At 45.3% G+C, this 17,330-nt stretch overlaps 2 protein-coding genes across 2 annotated transcripts in view; one reads left to right on the top strand and one right to left on the bottom strand.

Annotated features, from left to right (window-relative positions):
• Window positions 1–17,330, top strand: part of inpp5jb (inositol polyphosphate-5-phosphatase Jb) — a 68,738-nt gene that overhangs the window by 10,361 nt on the left and 41,047 nt on the right.
• LOC129456513 (E3 SUMO-protein ligase ZBED1-like) lies at window positions 1,447–2,975 on the bottom strand. Its single transcript, XM_055224040.1, has 2 exons — window positions 2,160–2,975; window positions 1,447–1,896 (listed from the first exon to the last, which is right to left on the bottom strand). The coding sequence occupies exons 1-2, from the start codon at window positions 2,973–2,975 to the stop codon at window positions 1,447–1,449; spliced, it is 1,266 nt and encodes a 421-aa protein (XP_055080015.1).

The raw sequence follows: 17,330 nt of genomic DNA, 5'->3' as shown, positions 1-17,330 counted from the left end.
CTTCCTGATTAGCTTATCAAGCCTGTTACGGTCCCGCACAGTAATGCTGTTTCCCCAGCACACCACTCCAAAAAACACAGCACTGGCTACAACAGAATGGTAAAAAGTATGCAGAGACTCATTACAGACATCAAAGGATTTAAGCTTCCTAAGAAAGAAGAGTCTGCTTTGTCCTGTTTTGTAAGCTGCAGTTGTGTGCGCTGACCAGTTCAGTTTGTTGTCAAGATGAACTCCGAGATATTTATAAGACTGGACAACCTCAATGCTCTCACCAGCAATTACAACTGGATGATGGGGAGGGAGTTTCAGTCTACGGAAGTCTACAATCATCTCCTTTGTCTTAGATGTATTTAGAACAAGACCGTTTCTCTCACTCCAGACTGTGAAGGCAGCAATAAGGTCTCTATACTCCATTTCGTTCTCTCCTTTTACACATGCCTCCACTGCTGTATCATCTGAATATTTCTAGATGTGACAGGATTCAGACTTATATGTGAAGTCAGCAGTGTATAGAGTAAAGAGAAACGGCGACAGTACTGTCCCCTGCGGGGCCCCAATGTTTGTCACCTCTGTCTCAGAGATATTGCCACCCACCCTGACGTACTGTGGACATTCTGTGAGGTAGTTGTGAATCCATGTGAATAACATGGGATCCACTCCAATCACCTCCAGCTTTCCTCTCAGAATTTGAGGTTTGATTGTATTGAAGGCACTGGTAAAGTCAAAGAACATGAGTCTATATAAGGCCATATGATAATATAAAAAAGAAAGCACTATGATTTAATGTTGAAAAATCACATTCTATTGTCTAAAAAAAAGGTGTTTCTTTTTTTTTCATCACAGTATCGGAAATCAGTATCGAGTAGGGCTGGGTATCACCAAGAAGTTGCCGATACAATACGTACCTCGATACACAGGCCATGATACGATACATATATCGATACAGTGCATTTTCGATATGATACGATTCGATACGATACATTTCAAATCGATACGGTACGATTCAGAAAAAAATAAAGGCCTTCAGCCTCTTACTTTAACGATCAACCCCATTTTCCCCCAAAAAACATTAAATGGTGCATTTATCTTCCATTTATTGAAGATTAAACACAATAAAGTGCTTTTTGATGAATGCATGTTTCTAAGTAGGACAATACATACAGCCTCAAAAAAGTGCTCAGCTGCATCATCATCCATAGCTTATACGAGTTCAACAGTTAAACAAAGGCACGTGCAGTTTGACTGATCTAAAGGATCTCACAATGTACCTATTAAATCACAGCTGTGATTCTACAACCAAATGCTGCATTTATAGTCACACATAGAACATTCATTAAACTTAGAATAATGCTGAGTTGGTTAACTTGACTAGTAACATTAGTAGCCCTGTGAACATTGCTTATCAGCAAACTTGACCAAACAACTACAAGAATAGAAAGCCATTTCTTAAAGATTTTTGTTTAGAAACAGAATTTGGTCAACATGATCTGAGCTGAGTGTGCTTCTCTGAGCAGTGACAATGTCTCCTGCTGTCGAGAATACGCGCTCAGAGGAGACACTGGTCCCTGGGATGCACAGGTAAATTTTTTCAAGCTGTGACATGAGTGGATATTCATTCTGATGCTCTTTCCACCAACTAAGTGGATTTCCCTCTGAAAGGGACAAGGCTGGTGCCTCCTTGTACCTTGTCACCTCTACTTCTGCATGGTCCTGTGTGGTTCTTTGTCTCACAGCAGTACCTGCACAGTAGGTTGGACCAAGTAAATCAGCCAAACTGTACATGTCCTTTGTTCGCTTGGGTGGTGGGCCAGCAGCACAGTTTTCTTTCTTAACTTCTTCAGAATCGTCTTGCTCCACAGGCATCACCTCAGTCACGATCTTCAGATCAACCTCTTTCTATATTATAAAGCAAATGACATGTTTGTGTTAAGTTTGTGTTCATAAACTTTAAAGACAAATAAGTTAAAACATCTATAGTCATCTGACTGAAAGTTATACCCACTTGTGGGTTCCTAATTTTTGTTAAAATACATTCTAGTTTGAATTTAAAATCAGCTATGAATTTAATGTACACTATTTAATATTTAACTTTGTACTTTACAATGTGATATGTGATGAATATTTTATTTATTTATTTGTGAAACAACAAATCAACATACCTGAAATGAGTCATGAATTCTTCCAGCCTCTGCAATGACTCTCATGTAGATTCCATCTTGCTGATGGTCAGGAAGGAAGGGCAAAGCTTTGAATCGTGGATCCAGTGCCGTGCATAAATACATAGTCTCTTTATGTTCATCCTTGTACCTCTTGCTCAGATCCTCACAAATGGCTGCTTTGATTTCTTTTACCAAGGTGGAATCAGATGGACTCTCTTGTAAATCATGGATGAGCTGAGCATGAAGTGGTGCAACAGTTGATAGTGTTGGTGTATTTTCCTTGGACATCACTAGTGTTGCTACCTTCATGGGCTTCATGGCATCCACAATATCCTCTGCAGCCGTTATGTCTGACTCACTTAGGGTGCATACTTCTTTCTCTGTCTTTCTCACCTCACTTGACAAAAGAGCAGCAGATATGGCTGGTTGCTGCTCAAGAAATCGTTGGAGCATGTCGTGCGCACTGTTCCACCTGGTCACAACGTCGACGATCAGTTTGTGCTCTGGCAACTGCAGCAGCTTTTGCTTCTGGCGGAGTACATGGCTAGCTGTTGTGCGGCGCCTGAAAAAGTTTGAAATGCATCTCACACGACCTAAAATACGCGCGACTACGGGCAGTTTCAAAGCACGCTGTGATGCCAAGTTGAGCCTATGGGCAAAGCACTTAAAATGCAACATGCCAGTGAGCTCCACCGCGACGCTCATATTAGCGGCATTTTCCGTCACAGTAGCCGGGTCTTTGCCAGCAATGTCCCACTCCTCAAGAGCCGCGCTGAGTAGCTCCGCAATGTTAGTCCCTGTGTGACTTTCATGCATGGCTCTAGTTTGTAAAACATTGGAAATTAGCTCCCAGTGCTCGTTGATAAAATGGCTTGTAATGGTTACATACGATTCCGTTGCATGGGACGTCCAGCCGTTAGGCTGGTTTTAACGGCATCTTTCACCCTCTGATACATTTGGGGGACCGCTACCTCTGTCAAATGTTTACGTGTGGGAATCACATAGCGTTGATCTAATGTGTTTATCATAAGATGAAAGCCTTGGTTCTCCACAACACTGTATGGACATAGACCTTGGCGGATATAATGCACAATAGTGTCTGTAATCTTAAGTGCACGCGGAGAGTTGGATGCTAGTCTGCTTATGTGACTCTCCAAAGTGCGTTGTTTTGGGTCCAGGCTTTTCTTCGGGGGCGGTAAAACTAGCTTGTCGGGATGGTGGTGCTGCAGGTGAGCTCTGAGGTTGGTCGTATTACCTGAATATTTGATAGCCCCTCTCTCGGGCTTTAAAACCAAAATGTGCCCATACGTCTGCCTTTAAGGAGGAAGGCGGTAGAAACATTTTTTCTGACATTTTCTCTTCTGCTACACGCTTCTCTTCACCAGTAAAGAGTAAAGATGTGGCAGCGCAGCTATACTTCCTCCTAACGTCCGGAGGGAATATCGATACTAGAAAACGGAGAATTGATACTGTATCGATTTTAATAATATCGATATATATCGGTGTATCGATTTTTTAGCACACCCCTAGTATCGAGTACCAAATATTTTCCTTAGTATTTTATTTATTTATTTATTTATTTGATAGGGACAGCACATATTAATGAACATCTGTAAACACAGTGTAAATATGCCAGATTATTGCAAAAAATACTAATTTCCATCTGTTGTCCCTAGGCAGGTACACAATTTGATAAAGTCTTTCAGCGGAGGAGGAGCAAGTCCGTGTAGAACTTTAAATATAACACAAGCATTTTATTTTTTATTTTTTTATTCTTTATTTATAAATTTTTGTGGTGAAGACTTTTAACATTTTTCTATTCTCAACAAATATTTACATAATTTCCACCATGACACAGAACACATAACACAAAAGAAACAAAAGGGAGTGACCACCCAAAGTAAAATTAAAATAAACAACAATCTTCCATTTTGTCATAATTTTAAATAAAATTGGGCATTTCTAGGTTTACATATTCCACCCACTTCTCCCAACAGGACACAAACCAATCTTGCCTATCATTCACCAATGCCGTCATCTCCTCCATTCGATAAATGTCCAATACAATTTCCCACCACATTGTCAAATTAGGTCTTTCCCGTGCTAACCATTTCTTTGTTATAGATTTCTTACTTGCAACCACCAAGGAGCTAAACAGGCATTTGTCATCCAGTCCTGTGGTACATATCCGAAAAAGATAGTTTTTATCTCAAGGGGGATTGTACATTTGAATATGTCCTGCAATGTTCTGTGAACTTCAGACCAATAGTTCTTAATCAATGGGCAGTCCCAAAATATATGGAAGTGATCCGCTCGTTGATTCCCACAATTTCTCCAGCAGGTTTCTGTCATAGTGAGTCTTCTGACATGGAGTAATAAAGTATCTAGTCAAAGTTTTCCAGCCAAACTCCTTCCATCTTTGTGAGGCAGTACATTTCCATTGGTGTTTCCATATTGATGTCCATTCTTCCTCTGTTATATTTATTCCTGCTTCTTTTTCCCATAATACCTTAACCTTCCCCGTTGAATTGGACTTATGATTTATCATAAATTTGTACAAAAATGAGATGGGTTTCTTATTATTATTACCATCATATGCATTCTTAATCACTTCTACCAGGTCCTTGTTCGTCTCTGACACCATATGAATCTTTGACTCTATAAAATGTCGTAATTGCAAGTATCGGTAAAAGTCTTGCTTTTCCAGATTGTATTTATGTCTCAGTGTTTCAAAACTAATCAATTTACCATCTTTAATCAATTTGCTACTTATTGGAAGTCCCCTGGCAGACCACATCTTGAACCGGGAGTCTAATCTGTTTGGTAGAAAATCTGCATCATAAGCATACCACTTCAAAACTGTAATGTCTGTATCTAATTTGTATTCTTTCACTGCATTCTTCCACACAGTGAGAGTGCATCCCACCCATGGATTACCCACCCGGTCTATATATTTTTGTATATTTGGGTCTGCCAGGGTCACTTGTATTGGGACAGAAAAGGTATTCTCCTCGATACTTTTCCATTGAGCAGTATATGATACATCACACCAGTTTATGACGTTCTTCAACTGTGCTGCCCGGTAATAATTCTTTAGGGATGGCAGGCCCCATCCTCCTCTATTCTTAGTCAATTGCAAGGTTTTGAAGCTCACTCTAGGTTTCTTTCCCTCCCATATATATCGTGATATAATTTTATCCCATTCATTAAATGTATTCTGATCAATATATATAGGTAAGGTCTGAAACAGATATAAGAATCTCGGTAGAACATTCATTTTAATAGACTCTATTCGTGAATATAAGGTGAAGTAGGGAATCAAATTCCATCGTTTCATGTCTTCAACTTTTTTTTTTGTAACGGGACATAGTTGACCTCAAATAATTTAGTTAGTTCCTTTGGTATGTTAATACCCAGGTATTTTAAGGATTCAGCCTGCCACATCATTGGGTATTTAGTAACTATTTCCACTGGTGGTTTATAGTTGAGAGAAAGTGTCTGAGTTTTATTCATATTGATTTTATATCCAGATAGTTTGCCATATTGTTCACATATTTGCACCAGTTTAGGTAGGGAGTTTGTAGGTTGTCCTAAATAAATTAAAATGTCATCAGCATAGCAAGCCAATTTATGCTCCTTCCCTTTGATATTTATACCCTTGATTTGTTGGTCCTGTCTTATGATCTGGACCAGAGGTTCTAAATATAATGCGAACAGGAGTGGAGACCAAGCACATCCCTGTCTATTTCCTCTTTGCAGTATAATACTATTGGACAGATGACCATTAACTTTTATTCTTGCGGTGGGATTCTTATATAAGGCTTTAATCGTGTCAATAATTGTTTCATGCAGACCAAATTTATATAGAACTCTATAGAGAAATTCCCAATTAACTGAGTCAAATGCTTTCTCCGCATCAACACTTATAAGCACTGCTTCTATTTTATTTTTTTGTATATGATCTAACATATGTAGGGTTCTGCGTATGTTATCATGCGTCTGGCGATTTCTTATAAAACCAGTTTGGTCATTGTGTATCAGCATGGGTAGAAATTCCTCCATTCGTCTGGCCATTATAGAGGTGAACAGTCTGTAGTCGATATTAAGAACTGATATCGGCCGATATGATGCGCATTCTGTTTTATCTTTCCCTTCTTTGGGTATGGCAGTAATTATAGCCTCCTTCCAACTCGGGGGGGCTTGTGCTCTTTTTAATACCCAGTTAAATGTGGGGAGTATTATAGGGATAAGCTCATTTTTAAATTCCTTGTACCATTCGGCTGTATAGCCATCCGAGCCCGGTGACTTATTGGATTTGAGTCGGCTGATGGCTTTCTTAAGTTCTACCTCTAAGTTCTACCTCTTATAGCTGTTGTCATTTTTTCATTTTGTTCTTCATTCAAATTTGGTAGATCCAATGAGTTCAATAAGTCATCGATATCTGTTTTATTTCCTCCAGGGACTTTAGAGTATAGTGTTTTGTAATATGCTTCAAATGCTTCCTGGATTTCCTTCAGTTTTGTGACAATTTTTTTTTGTTTTGGGTTGTTTGATTTTAGTTATTGTGTTATCTGCAATTTTCTTTTTTAATTTCCATGCCAGTATTTTCATTGATTTTGACCCACTTTCATAATATTTTTGTTTCAGAAACATTAATTTCTTTTTAGTTTTCTGTATGTCCAAGCTGTTTATTTCAGTCCTAACATTTTTTAATTCCTTCCAGACATTTGGTGAGGGGGTCTGTTTATGTTTCTTTTCCAATCTTTTTAAATCTATTTGCAGGTCCTCCATCCTTTTCTTTTGTATTTTTTTCTTATAAGAGGTTATTGCTATAATTTTACCTCTTATAACAGCTTTAAATGTGTCCCAGAGTATTGGAGGTGAAACTTCTCCATTATCATTTATATCAAGAAACTCCTTCATTTCCTTCTTAATGTCTTTCTTAAAATTGATATCTTTCAATTCAATTAATTTATTTTTGTAACGCCCAAAATCACAACAACAGTTGTCTCGAAGGGCGTTCATGTTTTGGTTGATGGGGGAAACCGGAGTACCCGGAGGAAACCCATCCAGACACGGGGAGAAACATTAAAAACTCCACACAGAAAGGCCTGGCGACCCGGGGATCAACCAAACCCTCTTGCTGTGAGGCATGAGTGTTGCCACTCAGCCACCGTGCTGCCTACACACAAAAACAAAACAATACTATACTACAATACTACTCTTTGAGCAAATATGAATTTAGTTTCCAAGTAGTAACTCTGGGACTCAAATTTAAGTTGACTACCAGGTACAGAGGTGCATGATCATTCACATCTATTGTTCCCATCTCACATGTTTGAATTTTGTCTTTATCTTTTCCAAAAGTTATAAAGTAGTCAATTCTGGTATATATTGAATGTGGAGCTGAACAGTGAGAATAATCACGTCTTGTGGGAAAAAGATCCCTCCAAATATCAATCAGACCAACCTCCTCAAAAAGAGAGGAGACCTTTTTATATAAGGTGTTTGATTCAGGTACCCTTCTATTAGAGCTATCCAGTTCCGGTTGTAGCCGGATGTTTAAGTCCCCACCACATATTAGAAATCCCTGAGTTTCTGTTACTATAACATTAATAATTTTTTTTAAAGAAAATCAAGTCGCTCCCAGGCGGTGCGTAAACATTCATAAATGTGACTGGATTCCCATCTATACTACCTCGTACTAATACAAATCTCCCCTCTTTATCTTTCATTTCAAATGATTTTTCAAAGTTTAGCTTTTTTGATATGAGGATCACCACCCCTCGTCTGCGGCCAGACTTATATGAAGAGGAAAACATGCTTGTAAATCCCATTCTTTTTAGTTTCTCATGCTCAGTATCATTTAAATGGGTTTCTTGTAAGTACACCACCTGTGCCTGTTCTTTCTTCATTTTGGTTAAGATTCTGCTACGTTTTATCACATTTGTCAGCCCATTTACATTAAATGAAACACATTTTATACATCCGTTAGACATTGCTTACCTTATCAATGTAGTGTAAAATTTCAAAACAGAAAAGTAGGTGGTCAACTCCCTTAAAACACAAGAACACAGAATGATGAACTAAATAAAAAAACGTAAAAATAAAACGTGATTCCAGGGTAGGGGTCTTTCCTATCTGACCCTGTAGGTTGTGATTAACTTCTACCAGCAGGGGAAACCTCTCCTCTCAAGGGGGAGAGGGCCCCTCGGACAGTTCAGTGTGTCTATTCCTTCAATAATAAAGTCTCTCCACTTATATTTCCTCATTTACTAAGGGGAAAGATGGAAGTGGCTTCTTAAAGCTTACCAAAGATTTGTTAGAAACCTTGTGTAATCTCACTGTTCCTCTGAGGCGGAGGACGAACGTCTTCTGAAGGCCTGGAGTTTCTCTCTGATTGCTCTTTCCCAGAGCTCCTCGGAGTCCCGCTGCGGTCGCGTCTCCACCACTTTCCTCACCGCCCGTAGTAGTTGTTCTGTCAGACTCTCCTTCGGTGTAATCTTTGTGACCGGCATTCCCCTGGTTCTCATGTCTGCCGTCGCCTCCTCCGCTGTCTGATAAAGCACTGTCCCGTCTTGATAAAATACTCTCAGTTTAGCGGGGTAGGGGGTTTGGAATCTGATGTTTTGTTCCTTGAGCACTCGTTTGGCTTCAGCATAGTCTCTGCGTTTCTGCAGGATACTGGGAGGATAATCCTGGTCAAAATATATTCTTCGTCCCTCCAGAAATGCCGTCTTTTTGGTCCATGCTTTACGTAAAACTTCTTCTTTGATTGTGAAGCAGGCGAATCTTATTATTGAGCGGGGCTTATCCTCACCGTTCTTGTTTGGATTGGGGGCTCCTGCCCGGTGGGCTCTCTCAATGTCCAGGGCAATGGACTGGGGAATGTCCAAACTGCCCCGAAGTACTTCTTCCACAAATTTCACCATTGATGAACCCTCTGCTCCTTCTGGAATATTGTACACTCTTAGATTCTGTCTTCGGGACCGGCTCTCTTGGTCAATTAGCTTGCTTTCTTGCTCATTTATAACTTTTATCAACTTTACCAGCACTTGCTCCGCGTTTTGGACCCGGTCCTCTACTTGGCCAACACGAGTTTCCGCTTCTGCCATTCTTTGGTTTGTCTTGGTTAGGTCTGATTTGAAAGCTTCTAATTCCTTACGAAAGTCCCGTATTTCTTCCAGCACCTTTGCCAAACTTGAGTCATCGCTAGCATGTGTGCTAGCTTTGTTGTTACACTCACGAGGCAGCGTGGCATCCGCAGCATGTTCCTCATTTAACCGGCCTTCGGTCGTAGTTTTCTGCCTTGCCTCCTTCCCCATGTCCACCCCGTTTTTACCTTAACTACGTTCTAGATTATATTGAATTCTGATACTTTTACGGGGTGAAATCAACAAAATGTGGGAGAGCTATCGCTCTAGGCTGCCATTTGGTAGGATGACGTCACCGGAATCAACACAAGCATTTTTAAACTGTATAAAATTATCAAAATTCAACCAATTATATTTTTCTAAAACAATACAATGGTAAAAGGAGCTAGGTTTTTTGTCAAAGATTTTTATGGCTTTTTTAAAGAGGGATTTGATTGTTTTTTGTGTTGTGCCGGCAGCAAGGGACCAGGTGGTTATGCAATATTCAAAATGAGAAAAAATCATTGAATGTAAAAAAAAGTTTAGCTGAGTGCTGTGTCATAAAAGGCCTTACATGTCTAAAATTTCGCACATTAAAATTGATTGTGTTTGTCATTTGTTTTATGTGTTTCTTAAATGTCAAAGTCGGATCCAAAGTCAAACCTAAATACTTGAATTCTCTGATAAGATCTAGTTCTACTCCATCCAAAAAAAACACTGGAGTGCTGCAATTCATTTGTTGTTTTTTTTGTAAACATCATACATACAGTTTTCTTTAATGTTAAGTTGCAAGCAAGAACCTTGGATCCAGTTTTGGACATGAGTCATGGCTGTTGTCAGAATTTGAGAAACTTCTTGAGTAGTTTTAGCAAGGGTAAAAATCACAGCATTATCTGCATATAATTGGACATTGACATTGAAACACACATTTGGTAAATCATTAATATACATACTAAATAAAATAGGGCCCAGAATACTGCCTTGGGGGACCCCTGCTGGACACAAAAGGAATGGCGATTTAATTCCAGAAAGTGAGACACACTGTTTTCTATTACATAAATATGATTCAAACCATTTCAAGATTGTTTGTGAAAAGTAAAAATTTGTTAATTTGGACATAAGAATTTTGTGATTGACTGTGTCAAAGGCCTTCTTGAGATCTAAAAAAACAGAACCTACACAATTACTGTTGTCGTAACCAGCGGGGCGTAAGGACCAGAGTAGCGAGACTCACAAAGGTTTATAATGTCTTTAATCTCAATAAATGTTCATAGAAATCAAAAGTTCAAAGAGATCAGAGTTCATGGATCAAATGGAGCTATAATAAATGCTCATCAGCGACAAAGTTCATAGAAGTGTTCATAAAGATCAGAGTGCAGAGGTCCAACGTAGCTGGGGAGCGTGGTTGCGGGTCCGTGAGCGTAGAGGGACACGGTGCGCGGCAGTGAGGATACAAGACGTACCGGGGCGGAGGTGCGGGTGCTGGGGTAGTCCGGAGCAGGTTCTGGGACGGAGACCTGGAGCAGGACAAAGGGATTCCAGTGAGACACAGAGGACGAGCATAGATCAAAGTACAAAGCCAAAAGTATAGTCACGTGAAACACGCGGACGTTCCGGCGCCGAGTGACTCGTCCGAACCCCTCTTATCCACGGCCGGTGGCGTTGATTGCGCTGATGGGGAGCAGGTGCGCGTGGGAGGAGTCCGGATTCCGCCCCGCTCCGGAGACAGACAGGTGAGGGAGGGGGAAAGACGAGGACACGAGGAGGGCAGAGCAGGGACCGTGACAGTACCCCCCCCCTAAGGGACACCTCCCGGTGGACCCCCAGGTTTATCCGGGTGGGCGCGGTGAAAGTCCCTCACCAGATTCGGGTCCAAGATGCGGGCCCTGGGCACCCATGAACGCTCCTCAGGTCCGTAGCCCTCCCAGTCCACTAGGTACTGGAGCCCTCTACCCCTCCGGCGGACATCGATGAGCCGCCGGACGGAGAAGGCTGGGTGACCATCGACAAGTAGGGCGGGAGGAGGGGGACCGGAAGGAGGGCAAAGGTCGCTGGTACGGACCGGCTTGATCTGTGAGACATGGAATGTTGGATGAATGCGGAGCGAGGGGGGAAGTTGCAGTCGTACTGCAGAGTCATTGATGACCCTGTCAATCTTGAACGGGCCCAGGAATCGGGGGGAGAGTTTGCGTGAGTCCGTCTTGAGCGGAATGTTTCTTGAGGACAACCAAACCGACTGCCCGGGTGCATAGTTGGGAGCTGGAATGCGCCGGCGGTCAGCCATCTTCTTAGTGCGGGCCCCCGCCTTGAGGAGCGCCGCCCGAGTCCTCCGCCAGGCCCGACGACAGCGCTGCAGGTGGTGGTGGACGGAAGGCACCGCCAGATCCCTCTCCTCGGAAGGGAAGAGTGGAGGTTGGTACCCCAACGAGGCCTGGAATGGGGAGACTCCAGTAGCTGAGCTCACCAGGGAGTTGTGAGAGTACTCTATCCACGGGAGATAGGTGCTCCAAGCGGCCGGATTGGCGGAGACCACGCATCTGAGAGCCCTCTCCAGGTCCTGGTTGGTGCGTTCGGTCTGTCCGTTTGACTCCGGATGGAATCCCGAGGTGAGGCTCACCGAGGCCCCCAACCCCTCGCAGAAGGCGCGCCAGACCTGGGAGGTAAACTGGGGTCCCCGGTCGGAAACAATGTCAGTAGGGATGCCGTGCAGGCGGAACACATGATTGGTGAGCTGATCAGCCGTCTCCTTAGCAGTAGGAAGCTTGGACAGGGCGACGAAGTGGGCTGCCTTGGAAAAACGGTCAACAATGGTTAAAATGACTGTGTTACCCTGGGATGGAGGTAAGCCCGTCACGAAATCCACGGCTACATGGGACCATGGTCGCCTCGGGACCGGGAGTGGGTGCAGCAATCCCGACGGCGGGGAGTGAGACGACTTCCCCCGGGCACACACTTCGCACGCCGAGACATAGGCCCTAGTGTCTTTGTCCATGGTGGGCCACCAGAAGTGTCGTTTGAGTAACGACAGGGTGCGGGAGGCTCCGGGGTGGCAAGCAAATCGGGATCCGTGAGTCCACTGCAAAACCTGGGAGCGAACAGAGTCAGGGACAAATAGTGTGCCAGGGGGCGCGTTACCTGGAGCTGGGTCATCGCGCTGGGCCTCCCGTACCAAGTCCTCAATCTCCCAGCGGAGAGCGGCAACCACACGGGACGAGGGGAGGATGGTCTCCGGAGCAGCACTGGTCTCCTCCTGAGCAAACTGGCGGGAGAGGGCATCCGGCTTCACATTACGAGTCCCCGGCCGGTAAGTAAGAACAAAGTTAAAGCGGCTAAAAAACAGGGACCAGCGAGCCTGGCGAGAGTTAAGGCGTTTGGCAGACTGAATATATGAGAGGTTCTTGTGGTCCGTCCATACCAGGAATGGTAGTTCTGCCCCCTCCAGCCAGTGCCGCCACTCCTCCAGAGCCAGCTTGACGGCGAGCAGCTCGCGGTCCCCCACATCGTAATTCGCCTCCGCTGGGGACAGCCGCCGGGAGAAGAAGGCGCAGGGGAACAGTCGGTCATGGGGGTCGAATCTCTGGGAGAGGACCGCCCCGACACCTGTGTCGGAGGCATCCACCTCCACTATAAATTGTCGAGAGGGGTCAGGTTGATGCAAGATGGGAGCGGAAGTAAACAAAGTCTTAAGTCTATCAAAGGCGACCTGGGCCTCCCGAGACCAGGTGAACGTCTGAGCGGGGGATGTGAGTCTCGTGAGAGGGGCAATAACTCTGCTAAAATCCCTAATAAACCTCCTGTAAAAGTTGGCAAACCCAATAAACCTCTGGAGCTGCTTCCGATTAGTAGGGACTGGCCAGTCCCTAACGGCCTTGACCTTCTCCGGATCCGCCTTCACCTGGCCCCGCCCTATAATGAACCCCAGAAAGCTAACCTGATCGGCGTGAAACTCGCATTTTTCTGCTTTAACAAAAAGTCTATTTTCTAACAGGCGCTGGAGCACTTGGCGGACATGTTGTCTGTGCTCCTGCAGGGACCTGGAAAAAATCAAAATGTCATCCAAATAAACAAACACAAATTGATGCAGAAAATCACGAAGAACATCGTTAATAAGGGCCTGAAACACAGCTGGGGCATTAGTGAGTCCAAAGGGCATGACTAAGTATTCAAAATGTCCAATAGGAGTCTTAAAGGCCGTTTTCCATTCATCCCCCTCCCTCACCCGTACCAAATGATAAGCATTACGCAAGTCCAACTTAGAGAATATAGTGGCACCGTGGAGAGGGGTAAACGCCGAGTCAATGAGGGGCAGAGGGTATTTATTCTTAATAGTTATCTCATTGAGACCTCTATAGTCAATACAGGGGCGAAGAGTCTTATCCTTTTTGGCCACAAAAAAGAACCCCGCCCCCACGGGAGAGGAGGACGGGCGGATAATACCTGCGGCCACGGAGTCCCGGATATACCGTTCCATAGTCTCTCTCTCGGGCTGGGACAGGTTGTAGAGGCGGCTCGCAGGTAAGGGGGCCCCAGGCAACAGGTCAATGGCGCAATCATAGGGACGGTGCGGAGGCAGGGAGAGGGCCCGGTCCTTGTTGAAAACCTCCTGTAGGTCATGGTATTCCTCCGGGACCACCGACAGGTCCGGGGCCTTGGGAACGGGACCGCTCCGTGGGGAAGCCCCCTCCGCAGGAGACCGGGCGGACCGCAGACACCCAGCATGGCAGTCGGAACTCCACCCTGCGATCTTGCCCCGGACCCAGTCGACGACCGGGTTGTGGGCCCGAAGCCAGGGGTAGCCCAGCACCACCGGCGAGGAAGGGGTGGCGATGACATAGAACCTGCGGGACTCGTGGTGGTTCCCGGATAACAGCAGAGTAACAGGTTCCGTGACGTGAGTTACTCGTGCTAACAGCGAACCATTAAGGGCGCGAGCAGTGAGGGGGTGATTCAGAGGCTCCAGGCTGATGCCCCACTGCTCCGCCAAGTGGCGGTCGATAAAATCCTCCTCGGCCCCGGAGTCCACCAAGGCCTGGACAGGCAGAGTCCTAGAGCGGAGACAGAGGGTGGCCGGGAGCTGCAGTCTATTACAGTTCGCTGGGATTTGCGACTGACCCACCAGTACTCCCAGGGCTACTGGTGGGCTCTCTTTTGGCCGGGCAGGACAGGAGGCGACGAAGTGTCCCTTCCGCCCGCAGTAGAAGCACTCCCCCGCCGCACGGCGTCGTATGCGCTCCTCGGCCGTGAGACGCGCCCTCCCGATCTGCATGGGCTCCTCCGCAGTCGGTGACGGGAAGCGGGCCGTGGACCGCACGGGAGAGTGTCGAGCCTGCCGCCGCCGCTCCTGCAGACGGTTGTCGACGCGGTTGGCTAGCGTGACCAACGCCTTGAGGTCCGAGGGCTCGTCCCGTGAGGCCAACTCGTCCTTGAGTGAGTCACGGAGCCCCTTGGAAAAAACGGCTTTGAGCGCGCTGTCGGACCAGTCCACCTCCGCGGCGAGTGTCCAAAACTCCACGGTGTAATCCGCCACCGTCCTGGAGCCCTGAGTGATGTCGAGTAAGCGGGAGGCGGCGTCCGCACGATAGTGCGGGTGACTAAAAACGAGCTTGAACTCATTAATAAAAGCCTCGAAGTCCGTAGTATCCAGCGCGGAGTTAGAGAACCTAGCCTCCGCCCACTGGAGCGCCCTGCCCCGGAGCAGCCCACATACGTAACGCGTCTTTGATGCATCGGTGGGAAAACGGGCCGGGCGCTGCTGGAACACGGAGCGGCATTGGAACAGAAACCCCCGACAGAGGTCCGGCTGCCCCGCAAACGGCTCCGGATCGGTGCTCCTGGACTCCGGAGGGTAGAGCGGAGCAGCGGGTCCCGCGGCGGCAGCAGCAGGAGAGAGGTGCGTGAGTAGCGTGGTGACCTGATTGCTGAGTTGGGACACCTGCTGCGCCAGGGACTGGTTCTGCTCCAGCAGGTTCCGGATGGTCCTCTCGTGCTGACCGAGCACGTCACCGTGGTGAGTGAACGCCTGTTGAAGCGTGGTGTCTGGTCTAGAGTCCGCCTGGTCCATTTCTGGCCGGAACGTTCTGTCGTAACCAGCGGGGCGTAAGGACCAGAGTAGCGAGACTCACAAAGGTTTATAATGTCTTTAATCTCAATAAATGTTCATAGAAATCAAAAGTTCAAAGAGATCAGAGTTCATGGATCAAATGGAGCTATAATAAATGCTCATCAGCGACAAAGTTCATAGAAGTGTTCATAAAGATCAGAGTGCAGAGGTCCAACGTAGCTGGGGAGCGTGGTTGCGGGTCCGTGAGCGTAGAGGGACACGGTGCGCGGCAGTGAGGATACAAGACGTACCGGGGCGGAGGTGCGGGTGCTGGGGTAGTCCGGAGCAGGTTCTGGGACGGAGACCTGGAGCAGGACAAAGGGATTCCAGTGAGACACAGAGGACGAGCATAGATCAAAGTACAAAGCCAAAAGTATAGTCACGTGAAACACGCGGACGTTCCGGCGCCGAGTGACTCGTCCGAACCCCTCTTGCCGGTGGCGTTGATTGCGCTGATGGGGAGCAGGTGCGCGTGGGAGGAGTCCGGATTCCGCCCCGCTCCGGAGACAGACAGGTGAGGGAGGGGGAAAGACGAGGACACGAGGAGGGCAGAGCAGGGACCGTGACAACTGTTGTCAATAAGGCCTTTAACTTTTTCAATAAAAAGACAATTTGCAGATTCTGTGGAGTGATTATTTCGAAATCCAAACTGCATTGGATGTAAGGGTGTGCTGCAATATTGAAATTGAGTTTGTGTTTTTTGTATCATGACAGCACTATTTAGAATGTTTGGGAGTCATTTGAGACAGTTGAGCAGTAGAGTCCATCGAAGTGGACCCTCAGTGTAAACAGACCCCACCCTGTTGTTGACAATATTTCAGTGCATCTTGGTATAATCACTGGTCACAATCTGGACGTGAGGAGAATGTGAAACACCACTGCCACAGAAAACAGCCAATTTGGCGCTGCTCCTTAGCTTTCTATAATCTGCACAGGCTAACAGACACAACTGTGAGTACCATGGCAATAGACTGACATACAAAAGAAATGACACACTCACAAGCATAACCCTCAAACCTGCAGCTGCTAAACATCTCGCATTTTTAACAGTCAATATACAGAACCATGATGAGTCTAAGATAAGTCAGTTTGTATAGACATTGGTGTTTTCTATAGGACAGTTGCTGCTTCAATGCTGCTAACTTATTGCTATTGTGTTTGTGTATCTTGGTTATATATTCTTAAAGTATATAGTATGTAAATTTCTGGAGATGGCATGTAACCTGCATGATTCCATGGAAACAAGAGGATGAAACCATGCTTTGGAACACTGTATCTGCATGGAGCGAGATAAGACATCTTTATATATAGATATTACAGCCAAAGGAACAACATTTCCATGGAAACAAGCAGGAGGAGGCCCTCCTGCAGTCCAAATAAAAGTCAGATTTGTGGAGATGCAAGCCCACTCAGAGGTACATACATAGAAAGTTAGATTTGCTCTTGCTCTTTAAGCAGCAGCGTTTTTGTCGGACAAGATCTTGTGTCACAAGATCTCGAGAGACAAAATTGCCACAAGATTGAAAAGAAAAATGATCTTGTGAGATTTGTTTCCGCTTACACCATGTTTATATTTAGACTGGACAAAAAGGGGGTTAAAAGGGGGTTAAGTGTTGGTGACTTACATCTCTTATAGTTCCAAAAAGCGGTACTAGAATGGCAACAAAATATTAAATTAAAAAAATATTCTGACAAAATTCCGGCAAAACTGGAAACTGGCTATTTGTAAATGTAAATATTAGGAACTATGTATGTGTATGTTCTTGTAGACTCAGTCTCGCAAATCGTCTCGTCTTGTGGAAATTGTGTCATGTCACATCCCTGGTACTTACCGCTGGGGTAACAAAAGCACATGTTTTCAGCTGTGGCGACACGTTCACATTTGCAGGTGCACTCCTGGAAAAAAATTTAGGTGTCTTTTTTGCTGTGTGCCAAAGC

Source organism: Periophthalmus magnuspinnatus, chromosome 9 (genome assembly GCF_009829125.3).
Source record: "Periophthalmus magnuspinnatus isolate fPerMag1 chromosome 9, fPerMag1.2.pri, whole genome shotgun sequence".
In the NCBI taxonomy this organism is placed as follows: Eukaryota; Metazoa; Chordata; class Actinopteri; order Gobiiformes; family Gobiidae; genus Periophthalmus; species Periophthalmus magnuspinnatus.
The sequence above is the reverse complement of the archived record's forward strand: the minus strand, read 5'-3'. Positions and strand labels throughout refer to the sequence as shown.